This window comes from Lactuca sativa, chromosome 6 (genome assembly GCF_002870075.4).
Source record: "Lactuca sativa cultivar Salinas chromosome 6, Lsat_Salinas_v11, whole genome shotgun sequence".
NCBI classification, from domain to species: Eukaryota; Viridiplantae; Streptophyta; class Magnoliopsida; order Asterales; family Asteraceae; genus Lactuca; species Lactuca sativa.
In genome coordinates this window covers 178444079-178461549 of record NC_056628.2, presented here as the reverse complement: position 1 = coordinate 178461549, position 17471 = coordinate 178444079, and the positions used below count along the sequence as shown (strand labels likewise).

Here is a 17471-nt window from a genome sequence, read left to right as displayed (position 1 = left end):
GTCCCTTCTCGAGCTTATGCTTTAGATCTGGACCCAAAGAGGTCCAGAGACCTTAACCCTTGGAGCTTTATGAGTTATTTTGGGAGCCATGAGCTTAGGATGTTATTTTTGGGGCTAAATCACCAAGTTAGACCATCTAGATGTTATATGAGTGTCAAGGTCTGAACTTTACGTGATTATCATGCTTGGGAAGGTCAGATCTATGGATTAAAGGAGCAGATCTGACCTCAGGAGGTCTATGGAGTTTGTGCATGGCATGAACTCGCCGAGTCCAAAGATCAGACTCGACGAGTAGGGTGAGGGTTTCCCGTAAATCACTCAGTGAGTAGACTTGCCGAGTTGGGAGATAACTCAGTGATTCAGAGAGAGTTAGGGGAATGGAGTTCAAGGTGGAACTCGCCGAGTTGTTCTTAAGACTCGGCGAGTTGAGTCGGGGTGGCCCCGCGATTCATGCCAGGTGTGACTCGTCGAGTAAGGGGAGGAACTCGACGTGCCAAGCGGGACTAAAAGAGTTAGTAGATACGTGTAGACTCGCCGAGTCACCCAAGTGCACTCGACGAGTCGGGTCAAAGTTTGACCGTTGACTTTTGTTGACTTTTAGGGTTTGGTCAACAATGTGGCCTTTGAGCTGATAGAGGGGTAAAATGGTCTTTTGCCTAGAGAGGGTTGAGTCTAGTCCCGAGAGTTATATTTATGAGAATATTTACTTTGTGTGATTAGGTGGAGGCTAGATCATATTTCTACCGAGTCAGAGACATACCGAGACATCTGAGGTGAGTCTTCTCACTATACTTTACCTAGTGTGGTAACAGAGTTATGTGACAGAGTATTCTAGAGTTATATGCCAGTGTATTTGCATGATATTATGTGTTGTGATTTATTGTGATATGTGATATGCATGATTCATAGTTTATAGAATTAGGACCAGTGGGTCCACAGAGTTATGGGACCAAGAGGGTCCCATAGAGATTTCGACCAAAGGGTCAACAGAGTTGCAGCCTTAAGTGGCTGATATGTGTTTATGTGGTATTTTGGGGAACTCACTAAGCATTTATGCTTACAGTGTTATGTGTGGTGTTTCAGGTACCAGTGATGATCGCGGGAAGGCGTCGGCATGACTCGTACACACGCACACTAGAGTTCATATGTTTTGATCTTGGGGTTTTGTATTGAGATAATGATGATACAATGTTTTAAAATGTGGATGTGAATGAAATTATCTGGTTTTTAAAATGTGAAAAATTGTTTAAATTTTTACGGTGTTACAATTTTATTTATTGGGCCATCACTGGCCTCCACTTTCCAGACCATCTAGTATGCATACTACGAAATGGATCGTGGTCTAGGTGGTCACGATCGTTAAATGGTGACAAGTGGACAAAAATATTAGAAGGGAAAAACTTGGTTTCTCTTCAAATTAATCTGAAAAAACAGATATGAAATTCAGACCATAATGGAATTTAGGTAATGGTTTAGCAAGTCCATTTTTAGATAATGATACCTTTGCCATCAACAATGTCCCTAGAAGATGGAACTTTTTTGTTCTTATGAAGTTGAATATTTTGCCTTGGAAGTTGCAATTAGAATGAGTACCTACTAGAGTAAGTTTGGTGGAGAGACGGATGGATGTGGATGTTGAATATGTCTTTTTCCTTATTTGTGATTCCTTATATGAAATTATTGTTAAATCTATTTGGATGAAAATCATTAGAAGATGAGGGATTGGACGATCCTACCCACTCTATTAAAGGCTTGTTAAAGTGGAAGATGCTACTCAATTAATGTAGTGTAAAAAAAGTATTTTGTGTAAAAAAAAGTATTTTGATGTAGTTTCTATTACCATATTGTGGTTCTTTTTCGTTTTCGAAACATGTGTTGAATGGTTAAATCAATAAAATGAGAGTTTTTTGATAAAATTTCTTGCCAAGCTTTCTATTGGATTTATAAGGAGAGAACTTCTACACTTTCCTTAAGTATACAACTCCTTTATGAGTTCTTTTGGTTGGCTTTTCAACTTGCATCGTCACTTTAAATATGTAATCAAACATATTAGCCGGTCACAGTTCATTCATGCCACAAGGAAAGGAGGTTATATCGGAACAAATATAACAATCTTCATCGTCACAACGCCAAACACCAACTCCATATGAATTTGTTTTACAGTAAATAAAAGAATGTTAATATTAAAACATATTATATAGTATTCAAATAAGGTTGTAGGTGAGAATTAATATCATTAGCTGAATTTATACATAAACGGGTAGGTTGGAAGTAATATTGCCTAACTAGTTATAATTATACTAAAAAACACATATTTATTGATCATTTCATAAATTCAAAAACAACATTTTGAAGATGAGGTCATTATTTCATAAAGAGACCATCAATTCACAAATAATAGTTAAAAAATTGATGAATATTTTGATGATTAGATCAATTTTGACTATTTCTTAAAAGAAAATAGTAACTAAACCAGACATATTTGTCTATTTATCATCTATAAACATGGTCAAAACTCATAAGCCCTTTAGCCATATACTTAGCATAAACAAAAAGCCAAAATTGATTAGTCATTACAGCAAGGGAACGACTTGTAATTTGCAGAGTGAATAGTAAGTACATGAGAGAGGGATTTTGTTTCTAGAAAAATAAGCTGCTTTCCCAAAACATTCCCCCCATTAAACATGCCCTCAATACGCAAAACCGCCACCACGACGACGGCGACCATCTCCTCCCTCTTTCAGATCCTAAACCACTGACAAAACCCTTTCGTCACACTAAATTACTAACTTTTCCCCCTTCTCGAAATAACCCTCTGCTATCTAAACTATCTACTGAAGTTTTCCATTTGTGGGTCTTGCGGAAAGAACAGGGAACTATGAGCTGTAATAAGTTCCAGATATTCTATTCTTTACCCGCATAATTGTCCTACGAGTTGGGTTTTTGATTTCACATGGCGAAGAGGGTTTACGAAGTCTGGAAAGGGAGAAATGTAAGATTTCAAATTTCGATTTTGACTTATTTGGTTTTTGGTAATCTGCGTTAGCTTCAGATTTGCTGTTTATTTGAATGATTTCGTGGGATTGCTTTTGTTTAGCGATGATGAATTAAAATCTACTTTTCCCCTATTCTGTTGATTGAAATCGAGGCTACTGATTGCATTTGTTGATTATTTGGTTAGGCCTTAGGGTTCGACTTGTCCCCATGTGCAATATACATGATTGATGCTGCTTAAACATGTTTTCTTGGCATTTTATATATCAGATATTATTGGCTCATAAGTTTCTTATTTCATGATACATAATGATATGAGTACTTACAAAAGATCAACTTTGTAGCTACAAAATCACTATCTATGGTAACCATAAAAGAGAATCATCGTTCTGATCTTCCTTGTTTGTAACATAAAAAGAAAATACAATCTATATAACAAAACAACTTCTCTCTAAATTATGTTTCATTGACCTCTTGCTTAGGTCAAAATCAAGCCATAAGCCACATTCAATTTATTCACCTAGAAAGAATCCAACTAAAATGGAAATATAATAACAATTTCTAATTTTAGTATCATACATTAATTGATATGATACCCAAACACTAGATTTCATTTCACACATAGTTGGGTAAATATGTTTCTATATTTGTTTCATACCCTTCAATAAAAATACGTAACAACTTTCCAATTTGGGTCTTTTGCATTTATTTAAAATATCATAATTTCTCTTTTTTCTTTTCAGAAATTCTTTCTTGGAGGGAGATTGATATTCGGTCCAGATGCCAAGTCTCTTCTCGCCTCCTTTTCAATGATCATTGTTCCCGTTGCTATTTTTTGTATATTTGTTGGAAGACATCTTCGCCATGAATTCCCATCATATAATGCAGGATACGCCATCATTGTGGCAGCAATCGTATTTACAATCTACGTTAGTCCTTTTAACCCTCACCTCGCACTAAATTTGTCTCATTATACAGTACAACCTGTCATGTCATTTTCAGACAGTGTCATGTCAAACACAGTACAACCTGTCATGTCATGTTGTGACCGACCTGATGACATGTTGATTTTGGTAGGATTTGGTGCTTCTTCTGCTTACATCGGCGCGTGATCCGGGGATTATACCGCGGAACTTGCATCCACCGGAGGAAGAATTTCGATACGAGACATCAATATCACAAGAAAGTGGAGAAAGACAAACACCGACTTTACAATTCCCGCGAACAAAAGAAGTCATGGTCAACGGGGTTTCGGTCAAAGTCAAATACTGTGACACATGCATGCTTTATCGCCCTCCTCGTTGCTCTCATTGTTCCATTTGTAACAATTGTGTTGAGCGCTTTGATCATCATTGCCCTTGGGTGGGCCAATGCATCGGATTGGTATGATTTCAGTGTCATTATACTTTCCATCATTTCTTTTTTCTTTTTTCATGAAACTAATGGTTTATGTTGTGATCCAGCGAAATTATCGTTTCTTTTTTTTATTCGTGTCTTCCTCAACACTTCTTTGCATCTACATATTCTCAATGTCGGCTTTATACATCAAGATTTTGATGAGAGATGAGAAGGGAACTGTTTGGAAAGCCATGCAAGAGTCTCCTGCATCAGTTGTGTTAATGGCTTATTGTTTCATCTCACTTTGGTTTGTTGGTGGCCTTACTGGCTTTCATCTTTACCTCATCTCTTCAAACCAGGTTACTCACATAATCACTTTTCAGATCATTTATAATTCCATTTTCACGAGTATTTCATTTTTATTTTTATTTTTTTTTTATTTTCAGACAACGTATGAAAACTTCAGATACAGATCAGACAACAGATACAATGTTTATAATCGTGGTTGCATAAACAACTTCCTTGAAGTTTTCTGCACAAAGATAAAGCCATCAAAGAACAAGTTCCGGGCTCCTGTCCAAGAAGAAGTCCACCGGCCACCGCCAACCACCGTCCGGGATTCCGGCACCGATGATGGTGGTGCGCCGGAGAATCGCCGCATGAAGGTAGAAGATGATCTTGATTTTGGAGGAGATATTTTAAAGATCTCACAACGTCATAACATTGAAGATATTGAATCAGAAATACGCAGCAGAGGGAATGATTCCATTGAACTTTAACCTCCATTTTTACATTTCAATCCTTTCATAGCTTGTTAAAACTTACAAGGGTGTGTGGATGGTGTACATGTTTCCGAGAGGGGTAAAATTGTCATTTTGAGTCTACATTGGTGTGTTTGTGTAATGGTGTATTGGTGTGTTCTTGTGGATCTGGCTTCATTCTTTGTGTATATTAACTATTTAAGTTTTGGTCCGGTCTTTAAAATCGGAATTGAAGTGTATTTGTAGTTTTGTTATAAATTAGTCGTTTTATGTAAAAATATAAGGGAAGAAGATAGAAATAACGAATTCAAATAACAAAAACTAAAAATAGTATCATGGTGTTGTATATATCAATCTAATCATCGTGTAGATTGAAGTCGAGTTTTCTTTGATCCATGTTTCGATATTCTCTTGTGGAAGAGGATCTTGGAACATGAGTCAGATGCTCATCAATCATGCCACCGTATTTGTCAGATAATCTTTTAGCACCGGGTAATGGGGGCCGATTCTTGATGTTCATTTTTGCATTAGGGTGTGATTCACTCATTTGTCTTCTGTAGCGTTGGTATAAATTGTCTGGAGAGGGTAGAGGAGCTAGGGTTTCTTTGGTTGGGCTTGGGCCCCCACGATGCGAAAACGGGCTTGTTTTGGTTATCACAAGCTCATCGATTTTTATCTCGACTTCTTGCTTCTTTTCGGCTTCCTACAAAACATGAGAGACGAATGATTGTAATTATATATAATTAAATGAGCTGCATAGAGAACTGAAGATGAACTTGAAGATGAAGTTGAACCAGGCCCAAGAGGCTTGGGCCTGGTTCATGATAAGTCTAGTGAACACCAGTGTTATAAGTGTTATGCATTTCTAATGATTGTGGCTTGAAGGAGCAATAAGAGGTGCAAATATAATAATGTACCTCTTTTGGAGCAGCCGAATCTACGTTTGGATTTTCGGTAGTTTGATCCTTTTTTCGTTGCTCTTTCAGAGTTCTAGACCTTTGTCGCGTCCTCGACTTCCTAATCCTGCTCCAAAAATCATATTATTAAGGCCTTATTTACTTTTTTACCCAATTAAGTCTTGTTTGAACAAATGACGTTGACAACATATTTGAGAAAATAACGACATGCTTTAAGATATGGAAAAATTAGATAAATAAGGTAAATTTGTTGAAATAAGTTATCTCACATTCATTTCTCTAACTTTCCCTATTCATTTTTTTTTAATTTTGTATTAGCTAAAAAGGAACATTTATATATAGCTTATTGGATTAAGTTGTGTTCTCATCAAGTCTATTAAGTCTATTAAGTTAAAAGGAAGCAACATTCATTTTCTAAACTCAACATGTCAAGGTTCGATGAACTTACTTTCGTGGCTCGTTTGTTTGAGCCAAATCATCATCGTCTACTTTAACCACGGGCAAACCACTAAGATCACAAGCCCATGGGCTTGTGTGAAAGAACTACAATCATCGAATAGTTTCTTTTTAGATTCTAACATATAGATTTTAAGGTCAAAACAAAAGAGTTTGGTTTTGTGTTTACCTCGTGTTGGAGGGCAGAACTAGCCGAACCACGAAACACTGGATCTAGAGCAAGAAGAATGGCTAAAAGTCCCAATGCCGATCTCGGGTAGTCTCTAAAAGCTTCTCGAAGATTCGATTTGTATGAATGTGGTGGTCTAAACGTCGTCGATAACTTCAATTTCTTCCAATAATCTTCGGGCGGTGTCCCACAAAGCTTGAAAATCTTGTGAAGTTGTTCAACCTGAATGCGAATAAACTTACATTATGATCTACAAACTTAATGCAAATATCAATTCATCAACCATGAAATCCGCAAAATGTTTTATTTGGTTTCTGCTCTTGACTAAATATAAAGTAGAGTCGACCTTACATGAGGTCGACTCTATCTCATATCAGAATCCAACATTTTGTTGGATTCTGTTCGGAAGTAGAATCTCGAAGATTCTACTTCCGAAAATATTTCTTTGTGTGAAATCAAGATTCGGATGGTTTGAGTTGACCTCGGTTCTTGCGGGCATAATAGGCCTTCCTGCAAACATTTCTGCCAAGAGACATCCGGCACTCCAAAGATCGATAGCTGGACCGTAATGAGTCGTACCTAGCAACAACTCGGGGGCTCGATACCAAAGTGTCACAACTCGGTTTGTGAGGGCAACAGGTCTTTTTGGATTGTAATAGTTTGCAAGCCCAAAATCGGCTATCTTTAGCATCCCATTTCTATCAATCAATAAATTCGAACCCTTAATATCTCGATGCAAAATCCCTCTTTCGTGACAGTGTTGAAGGCCCGAAAGCAATTGTTGCATATATGATTTCACCTGAAAACGATACGTGTTATAGAAGAAAAAAGATTAACATCCGTTAGGACGAAGATATTTATGCAATAAAAAGATCGAACCTGAGGCTCAGTAAGCCGTTCATCGGGTCGAGAAATAATCCTTGATAAATCGGTTTGCATATAGTCGAATACTAGATATAAGCTGTATTGCATTCGTGATGTTGCTAAACCTTCAAGCTTCACAATATTGGGATGATCAAGCTTCCTTAACATCATGATCTCTCGTGCCATAAACTTTACACTTTCAGGTTCAGAAGTGTCAAAACGAACTTTCTTGAGAGCCACAATTTTCTTGGTTTTTCGATCTCGAGCCTTGTACACATTGCTATAAGTCCCCGATCCCACCTATAACACGAACAAAACTATACTAATTAAGCAGCTAAATCGGTAAAATTGCAAAAGTACAAGTGTGTTTTTTAGTTTTTACGTTTCCTACATCCATAATCCATAATCATTGTGGACGTATGGATACCATATGCATGCATTATAAGTTTATAATTATCAAAGAAAAAGTGAGATATGGTGGTGACCTTATCAAGCTTATCATAAGCGTCAGCACTCTTAGGGATCAATCCATCAAGAGCATCTTTTGGGACATTATCAGTGAGCCATTTCGGCCACCCATCAACTAACTCATCGGAATTATCAAGCTTCGGTGACACACTGCTCCTCCGCGTCACCACACCACCGTCACTGCCGCCACGACCACCACCACTACTACTAGTACCACCACTACCTGTGCTCCTAACAGTACTTCCAGCCTCCTTCCCTTCTTTACCATTCATGAGCATCTTCTCCTTCCGGCTACCAGTGCTGCTGCTACTGCCGCCGGAGCTGCTCAAATTCCGGCCGCCGGAAACTGACTTTCTTGATCCACCTCTAACGTACCCATTTTCCATTTTCAATTTGTGGAGACCCTGATGGGATGTATCCAACAAGGGCTTTGTAGGAGCACAACCCATATTGGAGAAAACTATGTTATGGTTGTTTAATTGATGTTTGACAGACTGTTTGGTGGTGGATTGAAGGTGACATTGACAAGAAAAAGGAGTTGCAGAAGACAAAATATTTGGTTCAAAGGAGATGAAACAAATGCAGGCGTTTTATTTGGTTTCGAGGGGTTAGAATGAAAAGTTGACCATGTGGCCGCCGGTTGCCGGCCATAAGATTACCTTTTTCTATAATACATCCAAGATAACTTAAACCACGTGTCAAAAGGAGAGTGATTCGATGTGATGCTCTTTTTTGTTTTTGTTTAAAATCGTTTAATTTTTTAAAGTGTAGTGCTTGTTTCATTTTGCCTCTATGATAATGGTTCTTTATAATTAAGTAGTTCAAAACATTTATATTTTAGATTTTTGGTGATTTGTTTGGCTGCTAGTAACTATCTCGAACAACTTATAATAATAAGTTTATTGGTATATATGGTCCAAGTACGTTAGACAACTTTCGAATACACCAAGTTAATGGGACAACAACTTGCCTTTCCATCGACTTTAGGCGTATTTCAAGTGATGAAAATTTCGATAAAAGATTGAAAATTTCAAAGTACAAGAATATGAGGAACAACTTATAGTTATACATACAGTCAACACCCGATATTGGAGCAAAGATATGTCAAGTCTCCATCTTGGTTAGCATTGGAATAGCCCTAAGGATCATATATATGATGTTAGAGGAGATATGAATACCAAGAAATAGTGTCCCCTTAAGATACAATATGATACATAATTACATTGACGAGTAACGATTAAAGCTAAGGGCGACCATGAATTGACCAACCATGTGCATGTTATAAGCAAAATCCAAATGAGAAAGTGCAAGGTATACTATTAGAGAGCCAATTAATTGGCTATGCAAACTTGGAGCTCGAAGTATAAGAGTAGCTAAGCGAATATTATGATCTAAATGTGTTTGAAGAAAACTAGTTGTGTCTAATGCATGCTCTAGATTAAAGGTCGGAGATGTATTTTCCTGACATAGATAAACACTCGAGGATTCGATAGAGAACCTTAAAACCAAGAAAATAAATTATGATGCCAAGGTCTTTCATCTCAAAGTAGGAACCTTGATTTTTTTTTTAAAAGTACATAGTTATTTCCATGTTCTTTTACGAGGAGTGATACATTATGAAAATAAGAAATAAATTATACATTTTAACATGTTCCACAAAACTAGAACTAGCTATCAATTTGAGGTAGCGATTAAGGAAAAAGAATATCTGACATCTAAAATGCCTAACTAGCTTTGCAACGTATTTTGAGAATTTGTTTTGTCTTTGGATCATATCTATGTGTGTTGAGATTATATCATTATCACACGATTAACTTATATATATAACACTCAAGGATAAATTAGGAATGTAAGTGTAAGTCGGTTATATCGTTCTGTGATTCAGGATCGTGGACTGTAATTCGGTTATGTGTAGGATTTGGGGCTTTGAAGAAGTAAGGTTTAGGCCTTATTGGAAGATGATATTGTTGGCAATGGGACCAAGGCTTGGAAATTTTGTATTTGGACCCGAGGTTGTGCTGGGGGCAATTATGTGTAGGGCCGTTTGCGAAAGGCTAAGGTTATAAGTTCGGCATGTGTTGAGCCTAAGTAATAAGATAGAGTTGTAGAGCTCTTCAAGAACTTTCAATGATATTAAGAACGTTAGAATCGGAGTTAAAACAATGAAGTTATGATCATTTGAAACTGAAGACAAATTGGGGGAAAACTGAGTGTCACGACGTGAGCCATAGGTGGTTATGACGTGACAAACCAAAGAAGGATCGCGTATCAGTACCTTTCTCGCGATGTGAGCCAAGGATGCTCACGATGTGAGAGCTGATGTAGCCCACATCCACAAACTTTTAGGTTTTCCCACGTATTTAATCCCCCTTAACTCGGTTTTAGGGTTCATTTCTCAACCTCCACCTCCCTCCAATTCAAAAAACCCTAAACCTAATCCCCCTTGGTGGTTTTGGATCCATTTTGGTGTTTTAGTGGCTACAACAACAACAACAACAACAACAACAAGAAGTTCTAGAGTGTTGGTTTAGCAAGGAGGCTTCATCATCATCATCTTGTGTACATTCTGGACTTTTGTAAGTGTCCAAGATTCAACCTTTAGGAGCTTAAGTTACTAGATCTAGGTTCTTGTCCCTTTTATTTCATGATTGTGGAAGTTTTTGTTGGATAAGGTATCTAAGTCCATAACTATATTTGGTATGTACTTGACCCGACCCGGCATGGTCCACATGGCATCATGCATTTGGATAGACTTAATGAGAGGAATTACACTTGTGGTTTATTACTATATTATAAGTTCTAATATATTAATAGTATTATTTAATTAGTATTGATCAAGAATTAATTTGGAAATAATTAAGTGATCAGAAGATAACTAATTAAATATATAGGTTGATTATGTAAATCATCCATAACTTATATAGTGGGCTAAAGGCTCCATGGATTATCAAGTTGGGTTAAACCCATAGGATGCTCCATGGGAGTTACAAACCCATGGGTCATGGAAATGAAGAGTCATGTCACATTAGGGTTTACATGGTGTAACCCTAGATGTGACACACTATATAAAGAACATGATGCACACCAAAATCGGGTACACACTAAGAACAAGAGAGGGCAAGCCGATTTATACAAGTGTTATACATACTCTAAGGTTATTCCGAAGCATTTGGTGTTGTGTGAAGCATTTGAGGCATCACACTTGGGGTGCTAGGCTCTCAAGGTTTTCAAGGAATCAAATCAACTACAAAGTATGTAATTCTAGCCATCATTTAGATTAAAAGTTCCCCATGTATGCTAGATAGGATTATGAACCTTGGAAATCATATTTTGCATGTATTTTAGACAAACATAGATCCAATGTTTTCTAGGGTTGCATGTACACTTAGGGGTGTTAGAATGCTCATAACCCATCAGTTTTCATGGAAGAGATCCATAAACTTGGCAACCTTATGGCCTCTAAGGGTCCTTTGCAAGGTGCATCTTAGTTCTCCAAGATCGGCTTGTGGTCGGGGTATTATTAGGTGAGGGTGAGAGAGGAGGACGTGGAGAAGACTGTGTTTCAGACTCATTAAGGGCATTACAAGCTCGTGGTGATGCCATTTGGGATCACCAATGCGCCTGCAGTGTTTATGGATTTGATGAATCGGGTATGCAAGCCGATGCTCAATCGATCAATTATTGTGTTCATTGATGATATATTTGTGTATTCCAAGACCAGAGAGTAACACGAGGAGCGCCTTCGAGAGCTTTTGGGGGTGTTGAGGCGGGAATGGTTGTATGCCAAGTTCTCGAAGTGTGAGTTTTCGTTACGAGAGGTCAAGTTCCTAGGACATCTCGTTAACCAGGATAGGATTTTCGACGATCCGGCAAAGATCGAGGCTGTGATGCAGTAGGAGGTTCCGAAATATCCCTCAAAGATTAGGAGATTCGTGGGTTTTGCGGGATATTATCGGAGATTTATTCGGGACTTCTCCAAGATCGCAATACCCCTCACTCATCCGACGAGGAAGAGAGTGGATTTTCGATGGGGCCCTGAGCAGCAGATTGCTTTTCAGACATTGGGACAAAGGTTATGTGAGTCCCCAATGTTGACCTTTCTAGAGGGTGTCGAGGATTTCATGGTATTTTCTGATCCATCCATCACTGGTTTGGGGGTGGTTCTTATGTAGAGGCTATTGGAGTAGTGTTTAAGCCCGTAACTATATTTGGTATGTACTTCACCCGGTTGTGCATGGGGACGATTGATTGCTTATGCTTCGTGGAAACTGAAGCTGCATGAGGCGAGATATCCTACTTGTGACCTGGAGTTAGGGGCAGTGGTGTTTGCCCTCAAGATTTGGATACATTATCTATGTGGGGTCCGTTGTACCGTTTACACGGATCACAAGAGTTTGCGATGTCTTATGGACCATCCAAACCTGAACATGAAGCAACGCAGGTGGCTGGACGTGGTCAACGATTATAATTGTGAGATCGTTTACCATTCGAGTAAATCGAATGTGGTAGCGGATGTCTTGTGCCGCAAGTCGGTTGGATCTTCAGCTGGGGATATGTGTATGAGGATATTCGTTGATTCCCTACTTTTGGATTTGATCAGAGAGGCACAGGCAGAGGGAGTTAGGAAGGAGAACTGGAAGCAGGAGAGGATCAGGGGCGAAATCGACATGTTTGTCACCAACAGTCGGGGGTTGTTGACCCGGTGTGGTCGGGTTTGGGTTCCAGTTTCTGGTGCGAACAGGAAGATAGTGTTGAAGTGTAACACCCAAAGTTTTGAAGGTCAAGAAAGGAAAGAAAACCCTAACTTTAAGGGGAGACTCGGCGAGTCCGAACGGTATCCGGGTCGAGGAGTAAGTGACCGACTCGGCGAGCTGGCCAAGGGGACTCGGCGAGTCTGGTCTGTGCGAGGAAAACCCTAAATTCGGGACTTGGAGCCTATTTAAACGTCTCATTCTCTCCCCTAAGGTTCCTTTACTGCCTCTTTCACCCAGAACATCGAACCCTAAGCCCCATTGTTGCCCATTCAAGCTTCCAAGCCATCTTTGAGTGATTTAAAGGAAGAAGAAGAAGGGGAATCATTGAAGCTTCAAGGATTGGCCTTAGATCTGAAGATTTGGGGAAACTTTCTGAGTTAAGTCGTTTCCCTCCTTTAGATCTAGTATGGTTGTGAGTTTTGGGGGCTTTTAGCCATGATTAGCTACCCCTTTTGAGTTAGAAGCCAGATCTGAAGTTACTACTTCAGATCTAGGCATATTATGGTCTTGAGAAGCATAAAGTATCTGCCCTTGAGTTGATTATGGAGCCTCTTTGCCTTAAACCCTAGTTTATGGTGTATTTTGCCTAGATCTCCTTCTCTACACGTAAAGTTTGCAACTTTACGTGAGGAATAGGCTTGGGAAGGATAGATCTACAGTTTGGAGTTCATGCATGACTCAAAAGTCCTCTGCATGTATGGAGATCTGAATGGACTCGGCGAGTCCTTTGAGTGGACTTGGCGAGTAGCATGAAGATTTGGAGGAACTCGACGAGTGGGATGAACAACTCGTCGAGTCAGATGAAGTTGGGCATGAACTCGGCGAGTTGGAAGAACAACTCAGCGAGTTTGTTGAAGATTGTTTTAGACTCAACGAGTCTGTTCGCGGACTCAGCGAGTCAGGTCGCGAAACCCCAAACCCTTCGAGTTGAGACTCGAATCAGTGAGTCGAATGGAGACTCGGTGAGTTGGACAGGTCAGGACTCGGAAATCGGTAGACTCGGCGAGTCATGGACTGACTCGGCGAGTCGAGTCGCAAATAGAAGGACTCTGAACATATGACCTCGGCGAGTCAATAGGGTGACTCGGCGAGTAGGGTTGACCTGGAAGGTTGACTTTGACCAGAGTTGACTTGGTTGTCTTTCGGGAGTCAGTTAGACTCAGTGTTGCATTGATATTGGTAGCTCGAGGAGCGAGTGGATCAGGAGTTCAGAGAGTTGTCGGGCAGCAGCTAGTGGGTTCATCAGCCAGTTGAGCCAGTGCATGTGAGTTTCCCTTTGTATGAATGGGTCTACGGCCACAATGCCGGCCCATGTAGTTATGAGTAGAAGACCCGGGGGTTAGCCCTAGGCACAGTATGCTAGTATGATATTCGGGACGAGGTCCAATGATAGAGGGCGGGTGCCCAAGGAATGGTTTATGTGATAGTTTATACTTGTTGTCTGTGTGATACTTGTATGTGCCTGGGGAAGTGAGTGTGGGCGAGGTCCTGTATGTCACCAATAGTAGAGTGTGGATGGTGTTCCACATCTCAGTAGCAGCAGATCAGGGGCAAGGCCCAAGTTAGGGAAGGAGTGAGGGTGGGCTGGGCCCGTACCTCACTATCAGCAGGAGTATGGAGGGGGTTCCATGACTCATCAGTAGCAGGACAAGGGCGGGGCCCAGAGATAGGCGAGGCCTTAGGACAAGATCCGTTAGTATGTGTTTATCTTATGTGATGTGATGTGATATGTTTATGTGCTATTATATGTTAGTGGGAGAGGCCCTATGACAGGCGAGGCCTAAGTGAAACAGATATGTATCCGAGCGGGGCTCGAAGCCAGGCGGGGCCTGGAGCGGCGGGGCCGTTGTAGCGGGCGAGGCCCGAGGTAGGGGGCGAGGCCCAGGATAGCGGGTGTGGCCCAATATGTGCAGTATGTGGTTATGCATGGTATGTGGTAGGGTGGGGAACTCACTAAGCTTCGTGCTTACGGTTTTCAGTTTTGGTTTCTGGTACTTCCGGTAGCGGAGGGAAGAGCTCGGGGTGATCGCATGGCATACACCATAGATTAGACAGCCTGGGAATGTTTTACTCTGATAATGAACATGTGTTTTGGAAATTAATACTCTGATTATATTTGGATTGATGATTTTGCTTTAAGTAATGTTTTATTAAAAGAAAATTTTAGTCTTGAATTTTGGGATGTTACAAGTTGGTATCAAAGCCTTGGTTTGAGGGATTCGGGCATACTCTCGGGTGTGCCTGAACTCAAACTAAAGGGTCGGATAAAAAGTTTTTAAAAAATGAAAAGACAGTTTTGTAAAAAGAATTTTGAGAACGAAAAACAGTTTTAGAAAAGCAAAAGAATTCGGAAATAAAAGAACTTTGAAAAGAGAAAAAGGGGTATGGTGCATGCAATCAACCGAGCTCAAGTAAGTACCCCAAAATACCCATACAAGATTAAGTTATTATTATCAGTTGATAGAACAGAATGCTAGATTAGGACTAAGGATCTAGGGATGATGCCTTATGTGCCTATTATATGTGTTTTAAGCTGCATGATAGTGCTTATTAGACAGTAGTAGGATAGCATGTTTAGGTTATGCCTGAGTTTATGAGTTTGTGTGGGTCTATGAGTTTGTGTTGCATGCTAGTTCAGTTTCTTGCTATGTGGATATGATTGCTTGAGTATGTTGTGGTAAGATTTTCCCTTGTCTGAATGATGCTTGCTTTGTGCATTGTGGGATTGTGAGTGATGGGAGTTAGCCATTAGGTGAATACGTCATGTCACATGTGATCAGGGTTGAATAATCTCAGAGTGTTGGATTTGGTCCTATTGCGCAGCTCTTGTTTGAGTCCAACCGTTGTAGGAACGAGTCTTTTACTTAAAGTATTATCTGAGCCTCGTCACATGTGACGATATCCAGGTAATGGCTAATTGGCATCACAAGGAGACCTTCAGCAGCTGAGGACTGGTTGAGTTGAGTCAGAGGTTTCCCTAGGGTACGCCTAGGATGAGAAAGTGCTGGGAGCAGTAGTAGTGGATAAGGGACCTAGTGGAGTAGAAGCAATTCCTGAGGAGAGTACAGATAGATGTGGAAGGTAGTATAGGCCCGTACTACTGAAAGCAGAGGGTCCGTACTAGATTCGGGAAAGGCCGAGACAAGACCGGGAACCTGGTAGGGAGTGTGTTTGGTCTCGCAGCAGTGATGAGTATTCTGATAGTGGATGTATTATGTTTTCAGCATGGTGACGTTGAGAGAGAGACTAGCGGGCGGATCAGGCACCGGAGAGGGATCAGGCTCGGGTTCAGGGGCCGAGCAGCTCGAGGAGCGAATGAGGGAGTTGATATCCGCCGAGGTTACGCGCAGTATTCTAGATCAGACTCCTGTGATCTTTGGCACGATCAAGGAGGGTATATTGGAGATTTTGGATGAGAGGTTGGGAGCCTTCCGTACTGAGATGATGGCATTGATGGGAGCACGTACCTTGACATTTCGAGAGTCCAGGGCTTGCGGGGCACCAGATTATCATGGGGCTAGGGACCCCATCGCTAGCAGCAGATGGTTGGCTGATGTTGCCAACGCATTCCGTACGAGCCGGTGTCCTAAGGGGAACAAGGTCAGACTCGCTTCCTGTCTTCTGAAGGACAGAGCGAGGGATTGGTGGGAGGAGATTGGTCATGCTTTGGGGGATGATGTCGCGTTGGACGCGATGACTTGGAGCGATTTCTCGGCCAGGTTCAGGGCAGAGTTTTCGCCGATTATTGAGGTGCAGCAGTTGGCACAGGAGTTTCAGGATTTGACGTAGACCACTAAGACTGTGGCGGAGATCACCGCCAAGTTTAGGGAGAGGGCTCTCCTTGTACCGCAGTATGTCGCGGATGAGGAGATGAAGAAGGCCCGATACCATGAGATGTTGAGGGATGACATCAGGGAGTTCGTGAGCAGATCCAGCTGTAAGACACTGGAAGATATGATTTCTCGGGCTAGAGAGAGGGAAATTGATTTGGAGCAGATCCGGAAGAGGAAGCCGGATGAGGTTTAGGTAGCTACAGGTTCGAGCAAAAGGCCCAAGGGATCGGATTCGAGGTCGAGGGATTATTAGGACCGCAGTCGGTGCGGGAAGTGTCGCAGGGCGCACGGGGGCGCGTGCAGGAGTGGTAGCGGTGGTGAGTCTGGCTGTTTCAAGTGCGGTCGAACTGGTCATTTCAGCAGGGATTGTACTGTTACCACCTCACAGGGATCAGACCTGTTATGTTTTCACTGCAACCAGCGGGGCCACAAGAAGACCCAGTTCCCTAATTTGTTTTCAGCAGGACGGGTGATGGCACCTGCCCCTGCAACTTTGAGGATCGCAAACGGCCGTCAGGGCCGTGCAGAGGCGCCTGCGGCAGGAGGCAGAGCTCTTCAGATGACTACCTTGGAGGCGCGATCAGCACCGGACGTTGCAGGTATGCGATTTCCATTTTTAGTTCTTTTATTTGTGCATGATTATATTGTTATGGTTCTGTATCATTATCGGTATGAGTATTTTATTTTTTTTGAGCGGTTGATTGTGATCGAGTTATATGCCATCTGCATACCTTGGATATTCGAATGGTAGTTAGGGGCTGTTCCCTATTGGAGAAGGTTACATAGGATGTAGTAACTGTAGCATGCTTGGGAGGGACTTGGTATGTCTCGCTAGATCGGAGTTGTATAGTGTTAGAGATGGATTGGTTAGATCCCTAGCTATGGTAAGCTTGGGTTCCTCAACAGATTGATTACGA

At 41.0% G+C, this 17471-nt stretch overlaps 2 protein-coding genes across 2 annotated transcripts; one reads left to right on the top strand and one right to left on the bottom strand.

Moving 5' to 3' along the window:
• Positions 1–2572: 2572 nt before the first annotated feature.
• On the top strand, positions 2573–5327 carry LOC111891410 (protein S-acyltransferase 8). The gene is made up of 5 exons (XM_023887463.3): positions 2573–2992; positions 3738–3923; positions 4072–4377; positions 4458–4691; positions 4779–5327. The coding sequence occupies exons 1-5, from the start codon at positions 2954–2956 to the stop codon at positions 5109–5111; spliced, it is 1098 nt and encodes a 365-aa protein (XP_023743231.1). The 5' UTR covers positions 2573–2953; the 3' UTR covers positions 5112–5327.
• A 17-nt stretch (positions 5328–5344) lies between these two features.
• LOC111891409 (probable serine/threonine-protein kinase At1g54610) lies at positions 5345–8569 on the bottom strand. Its single transcript, XM_023887462.3, has 7 exons — positions 7985–8569; positions 7515–7799; positions 7117–7434; positions 6636–6857; positions 6459–6553; positions 6011–6116; positions 5345–5796 (listed from the first exon to the last, which is right to left on the bottom strand). The coding sequence occupies exons 1-7, from the start codon at positions 8414–8416 to the stop codon at positions 5449–5451; spliced, it is 1806 nt and encodes a 601-aa protein (XP_023743230.1). The 5' UTR covers positions 8417–8569; the 3' UTR covers positions 5345–5448.
• Between the last annotated feature and the right edge of the window lie 8902 nt (positions 8570–17471).

Bases quoted from the DNA above. Each gene is read 5' to 3' on its own strand.
- LOC111891410 (XM_023887463.3), top strand. From the start codon at position 2,954: ATGGCGAAGAGGGTTTACGAAGTCTGGAAAGGGAGAAAT. The intron at 3,924-4,071 runs GTTAGTCCTTTT...TGATTTTGGTAG, and splicing joins CAATCGTATTTACAATCTAC to GATTTGGTGCTTCTTCTGCT. The intron at 4,378-4,457 runs GTATGATTTCAG...GTTGTGATCCAG, and splicing joins TGGGCCAATGCATCGGATTG to CGAAATTATCGTTTCTTTTT.
- LOC111891409 (XM_023887462.3), bottom strand. From the start codon at position 8,416: ATGGGTTGTGCTCCTACAAAGCCCTTGTTGGATACATCCCATCAGGGT. The intron at 7,800-7,984 runs GTCACCACCATA...TTCGTGTTATAG, and splicing joins CTTATGATAAGCTTGATAAG to GTGGGATCGGGGACTTATAG. The intron at 6,858-7,116 runs GTCAACTCAAAC...ATTCGCATTCAG, and splicing joins TTATGCCCGCAAGAACCGAG to GTTGAACAACTTCACAAGAT.